At 39.1% G+C, this 6,855-nt stretch overlaps 1 protein-coding gene across 1 annotated transcript; it reads right to left on the bottom strand.

The window, feature by feature from the left end:
• Positions 1-561: 561 nt before the first annotated feature.
• On the bottom strand, positions 562-2,033 carry LOC135482072 (fibroblast growth factor receptor substrate 2-like). The gene has a single exon (XM_064761905.1). The coding sequence runs from the start codon at positions 2,030-2,032 to the stop codon at positions 800-802; it is 1,233 nt and encodes a 410-aa protein (XP_064617975.1). The 5' UTR covers position 2,033; the 3' UTR covers positions 562-799.
• Positions 2,034-6,855: the final 4,822 nt, after the last annotated feature.

Below are 6,855 nucleotides of genomic sequence, written 5' to 3'. Positions count from 1 at the left end.
AATTTTTTTTGGCACACAATTCTTGGGCCGTTACGATGATATGCCAAGTTGTCCCAATTTTCACAACTAATCCTGCATGACAGTCAACTGGCTACAAATGATATGTGTGCCCACCAAAGGCTCAAAGTCTTCCAGCAAGTGCCTTATTTCAATCACAAGCATGAAGTGATGGTGCCAGATATTGGTTCTGATGGAGTGACGATGCTAGATGTTGGTTAAGATGGTGCAACATGATTTGGCCAAACTCTGGTTATGCCAGCTCTGTGTTCAGACTAGCTTACGCACCACTGAACCTCACCAAATATATGCCTACATTTGATCAACTATTCTACCCTTGTCTCTCATACTGAGTACAAAATTCTGCTCTGCCAGTCACTCACTCACTCTCCGTGTTCAAGTTCATCACTTCTTTAAAGTCCACCAGAGCTGTTCATCAATAATGCTTTGGTGATTACTTAGTGCACAGACCAAAGAAGTATACACGGCTGCGTTAGAGTTCGCATATGGTAGTGCTGTTTTCAAATTTGCTCGTGGTTGTAGTGCTTTTGAGTTTATTGACAGTGCTGTTGTTTTTTGGAATTTGCTGTTTGTGCTACTGTCTTGGAATTTATTGACGGCACTGATGTTCATTAAATTGCTGGTGTTGAAAGAGTTTGCAGATAGCGATGCTGTTAATGAGTTTGTAGATGTTGCTCTTTTCGCGTCACCTTTGATGCTGTTTTTAATTTTGCGGACAGATGGTGTTGCTGTCAAGAGTTTTGAATCCTGGTGAAGTGGACTTTCTCTGTCAGAGTTAAGTTCAATTCAGCTCACTTATGGTGCTGCTGTGTCTTGTTTTTCGCGCACCCTCCTCTTCTTCCACAGTGCCCTTGCCGCTGTTATGCAGTGCTGTTGTCTTGTGGAAATCGATGGTCGCATAGCTTTCTCTCTCCGCATTCCGCTTTGTTGGTGAGTCTGGTACAGACGTTTGTCCTGTAGGCGACGTAGGAGTAGCAGAGGCGCCACCAACTGCACTTTCTGAAGCCTGGTTCAAATCCAGCTGAATGTAGTTGATTTTACTGGTCTCGCGTCCCGTCTGAGGTTGTGTTGGTGGACTGGGTGGTGCTGGCGGAGGCTGGAGGGGGTTGAGCTTTACACTGGCAAAATTAGACGGCATGCTGCTCTTATCAGCTGGGACATTGATATAGTTGGCCTGCACATTGACCCCCTCCGTTTCCTCATCAATGAACACCTCCTGGTCTGTTGCGCACAAGGGAAGATCTTCAAGTGAGGAATCCTTTTCTCTGTTGAGATTCTCTAAGTCAATATCTGCATACTTGAGAGGTGAGACAGGCACAGCTGCCCCACGGGTTCCCGGCTCCTCACTCAGATTCTCCGTGCTCTTTGGTAGATCTAGTACAGCATAGTTTATTTTTTCACTCGCCCCCGACAATGGTCTTGGGGAGTCGTCAAATTCAATAAGAGACGTCTCTGCAATTCCATTGGGAAAGGCTGTTGTGCCAGGACCACCATTGGCCCCAGCGTTAATGTAGTCATTTGCTGCCGGCCCATTCACATACAGATGTAGTCCACCATTCCCAAACGGATTTCTCTGGCTAGTGGGAGGATGAGCGAAGCCATTGGAATCTTGGGTCTCGACTACAGAGGCTGGCCGACTATTGGTTCTGGCTGTGGCTGATATGACACTTTGTGAGAGATGAGCTTGGTCCTCTTGCCCCGCCCTCTGAATACACTCCTGTACCACGTTAAACAGCATCTCTGCACGCTTGCAGCGGAAAGCATAAATCCCCGGGCCACGAGGGCACCGACGGCCACTCTCAAATGAAAACAGCTCCGCATCAAAGCCGTAACGGCGCAGACAGCGCCATGGCCAGCGAATTGGCTCCTTTCCCTTTTGATGAAGGATGAGCTCTGTGTCGCTGACCTCTATCTTCCCCGGGTTAAGTTCAATGCCTTGGTCATCTACATTGTAGGCTCGGAACATCCGAGGATTGATGTCATTTATATCTTTTCTAGAATAGACACATCCCATCTTCATGTAAATTATTACCTGTCAGTGAAATAAAAGAAAATCACATGCTATAAAATATGCAAAATATATGCATGACATACGCTGGGTTAACTTTATGAAGTGAATTGACAGCATGGATTTGACTGCTTTTGAAACTTGATCTGATGTTATTCACTATGAAAATAAAATAACAAAAACAAAAAACAACACACACTTGAAGATATTATTGCATGGAAACCAACAACCAAATGAGAATTACAGAATTCATTAAATATATAATACTATACTTATGTATGGACTGTAACTGTTTCAAACCTAATCTGAAATTACACACAGTGAACCTGTATATAAACTTTATAAAATCAGATAAAATACATGGAACAGTTCATTTCACATTAAACAAGTGCTGGAGTTAAAAACAAAAACCCTTTGATATGGTAAACCGTTGAATTTTATTTAATAAATTAAAAGCGCAAATGACCTTCAATAATATATTAACATAATATATATCCCAAGCTGAAAAGGTTTTGGATGACATAACTATTCGTTGTATTACCACAACTGTGACAGATATTGAGACAGACTAGAAGGAATGAATGAATGGTCTCTAAAGCTTCTCTGTGGTGTTATAAAAATGATATGTGTTTAAGTCGAAATAAAACTGAATTTATTTTAATTATTGACAACTCTCAGAACTCTTACATATTCAACCCACTTTGTGGAACAGGGCACCTCAGCCACAGAGGCCCCCTTTAACTGTCATGTCCACACATGTTAAATACATATGTTACCATGGTAGTTACAGTCAACTCAGCCTGCGATTGGATTGACAGAGGCATTACTTATGGATAACAATTCCTGGATTTATTGTGTTGGTGACATTTCGATGTAGGTTCTTACATCGTTATCAAACCATATGATGGTTTGATAACGATGTAAGAACCTACATCGAAACATATGATGATTTGATAACGATGTATCAAATGATGACATCGAAACGTCACCAACACAATAAATCCAGGAGTTGTTATCCATAAGTAATGCCTCTGTCAATCTATACCATCCCAATTCCTAAATGCCTCTGAAAGTAGCCTGCGATTGCTTTGTGGAAAGAGGTCCATATCAGGGAGGTTTAACGTTAAATCTATATATATATATATATATATGTGTGTGTGTGAAATCACACGGAAATTTGCTCTTCTGCATTTCCGTAGTATTTGCATTTAAACATTTGTTCAAGAACTTTATAAAGTTCTCTTTCATGAATACAAATTAACAATGTACCCACGAACAAATGCCAAACTGGTAAGGGGAAGTTACTTATGGGAGTGAGTGTATCTCACCTCAGATGGTGTTCAGTCAACAATCAAAGCCGATCAACTGTTCGTACATCAGGCTGTTTTCAGGTCAGGAAAGGTGTAACTCTGCCACATGATAAACGGCATCAGATTCACTGCTCCTCACATCTTCACTTCTGAACTCTGGACACACACATATAAAAACAAAACAAAAAAACAAAAACAAAATAAAAAATCAGATAAAACCAGAATTTCATCATGTCAAATGCAGTTAATTCAGTTCTCTCTAGGAATATAGTAAGCAACTAGAAAGAACACAAGACCTTTCAAACTATCTTAACACTGGAATGTAACCATACTAGTAGCAAGTATAAACATAAACGCAATTTACACAAGGCAAAGCTGATGACTACTTTCAACTTCAGTAGTTATTTTGTACATGCATATATGCATAAATATATCACAACAACTCCAATGTTCTCTTATTTCAAATCGCTGCCTCAGATGAACACAGAAAATGGCACCAGTGACCCAAACATGCAATATTACTGACATGAATGATGTAATCCAGGCGACTGTATTCCAATGTTTTGATGACAGTGATGTTAAATGTGGTGGTAACGTGACATGAGTGATGGCAACAAGGCTACATGTACCTAACGGCCTAACCGGAGTATCAGTCTTTTGCTTCAACATAATCATAGCCTGATTTGAACAGTCAAGAGACAAGCTCAACACAAGGTTTTTAGAAAGCACAAGGAGGGGCGTGTTCACACTTGTTTGTCTGGTGGCATTCTCAACACTCACTTGTCTTGCTATCATTTCAAATGGTCATAGCCAGATATTTATTTATTTATTTGATTGGTGTTTCACATTGTACTCAAGAATATTTCACTTAAACGACGGTGTTCAGCATTATGGTGGGAGGAAACCGGGCAAAGCCCGGGGGAAACCCGTGACCATCCGCAGGCTGCTGCCAGACCTTCCCCCACATATAGCCCGAGAGGGAGCCAGCATGAGTTGGACTTGAACTCACAACAACTGCATTGGTGAGAGGCTCCTGGGTCATTACGCTACGCTAGCGCGCTAACCAACTGAACCACGGAGCACAGCCAGATAAATGATTCAATTATATAACTATTTATGTCAAATGTCACAAATGTTTCTTTTATCTTTTTTTCATTTCTGTCGTGGTTGTGACCAAGAGACAGTATTATATGGGACACATTACCTCCAGACTAAACCCAAAGGGCTGACTCCTAGCAGCCTGTCTGATGCTTGCATTTTACAATACAGCTTGTATTTTACAATACAGCTGTATTTACAATACAACTGTATTGTATTGCATTTTACAATACAGCTAGTACTGAATACTAGCCCTACTTACTGCACTATGTAATCATACAATCAGGTACATGTAAAGTAATTATGGTCATTAAAACACTTCTGATTTTAACTTTTTTACAGTATCAGTTCCATCAGATCTCAATATAGCCTGTCATATAGTTAGGAGGATAGGAAGAAAGTATAGAAAACTAACCAGGTCATAATAGTTTATGCCCTGTGATTTTAGCAACCCTATCATTATCATGCATAAGACATGCATAAGGATTACCTTTGGAGAAATAGCCTAAAACATTAGCCTTGACCCCTATAAGCAAGGTACGGTTAGATTATCGATAAATTACACTAAGTGATAACATGTGGTTTTAATGTATATGAACTGTATCACTTGCAAGGACATATCAATTGACAAGAGCTCAGCATGTTGTGGATGAGTTGTCCAGACGCCAGTCTTTTAATTTCTGGGGCACATGTGCAATTATCAGACAAGGTCACAAAATCTGTGGTAATATATGACATTACATGTAATTTAGACCACAAGAAGAGAACAGAACTGTGAACAGATATTTGAAGACCCATGATTGAGGCCCAATAGCCATCTAAATTGTGTCAAAAGTGCTATTTACAGAAACTGTTCATTTCTTTACAATCTAAATCACACTCGAAAAAAAAAAATGATTAATTAGTTGATAAGTTACTGTTTCCTACATGCATGGTTGTAAGATTTTCTCACACAGGCAAATCTGGTCTGAATTAAGTCTTAAATAAACAAGATAGCTATTTTCAGCGCACGTGACCAAGATTACTTCGCTGTGCGACAAACAAGTCCACGTGGCTAAGTTAAAGCATTATAACCCTCTGTAGTAAAAAACATTTCAGCAAGTTTCGTGCATTTTATGAGAATCTTTGTGACAGCAAAGATTTTAAATGGGCTCAAACATAGTTTCAAGATGAAAGAAGACAAAAATTTTGTTTATCCCCGTATGACCTGTTTTGCTCATGCACATTGGTTCACCAACTGAAACAACTAGCTGGCTTATTATGTTAAGGTTTGTCCTAACATACTGTTTTATCTACGGAAAAAAGTTAAATATCGATATGCATTTTTGCTTTTGTTTGAAAAGACAGTCATCACAAGACACTCCAGGTGTATGATTCCAACCTCTTCTGAGTGTTCACTGATTGGTGACATAAAATTCTAAAGCACAATTTTAGCTTTTTGGAAATGCGTAGTTTCCATGTTATAAATATTATTTCTACTTTGAAGTCTCTTCACTAAAGTGACATCTTGATTGTGAATAAAAAGTAAATACACTTTAAAATCAAGTAAAACAGCTCTAAATGTCAGACTGGCTTCTATTTCACTCAGAAAAGAACCAGTTTAAAAACTGTAATTATATTTATATAATTGATGTTTATTATTATTTTTTTTTATCTGTTGTTTGATGTCATCCTCGATGGTGGAAGTCAGCTAGATATGTGAAGGCAAACTTCAGTACTGGCACATACCACTGACTACTGGCAAGTTAATACCCAAATCTCCCTTGTGTGACACATAGACGCCAGAAAAGTAGAAAACAAGTACGTATTCCAGGAAGGTAAGGCAGCACACAAGCTGCGATGATTGTTTTGTTCAACTATAGAACTGAACTAATATTTTAATTACAACTACACGTATTAATAGCAAAGAGAAGCAACTCTTTGCCACTGATTAGATAGATGATGCATCTACAATTCATCCATATGTAAAATCCGATATAAAGCAAGGAATGAAAGTGTGCATTGAATGAAAGAAACACAACATGGACTTGAAAACCTGTCTTCGAATAACAAGGTGCAGGATTTGCTGAATAACCTTAAGGCTTATATGTACTTCCTGTTCCACAGATTACAAGCAGCTCACCTTCAGCCTACTTCCAGTACATCAATTGTTAAACCGTCCCGATTTCCTTTTTCCTCAGCTAAAACGTCAAAGAAAATCTGGGGTTACCCCAGCTATTTACACTAAATTTTAATACCAATTTTTTTCTGCTCTTTTTCATATCAAATGTGAATGTTTGTAATGAAACATGTGTAGCCTTTTGAAGGATACCATGTTACCTGTGTGACACATTTGGTGAGAATGCCTAACTTCATTTAGTGTAGTACAAGCTTTTCATGTTAAAATACTGATGAGCTCTTAATATACATGCAGATACTCCA

The sequence above is a fragment of the Liolophura sinensis genome, chromosome 1, assembly GCF_032854445.1.
Source record: "Liolophura sinensis isolate JHLJ2023 chromosome 1, CUHK_Ljap_v2, whole genome shotgun sequence".
Lineage (NCBI taxonomy): Eukaryota > Metazoa > Mollusca > Polyplacophora > Chitonida > Chitonidae > Liolophura > Liolophura sinensis.
Note: the sequence above shows the minus strand (reverse complement) of the source record. Positions and strands in the feature narration are given on the sequence as shown.

Excerpts from the sequence above, each read along its gene's own strand:
- LOC135482072 (XM_064761905.1), bottom strand. The coding sequence starts at position 2,032 with ATGGGATGTGTCTATTCTAGAAAAGATATAAATGACATCAATCCTCGG.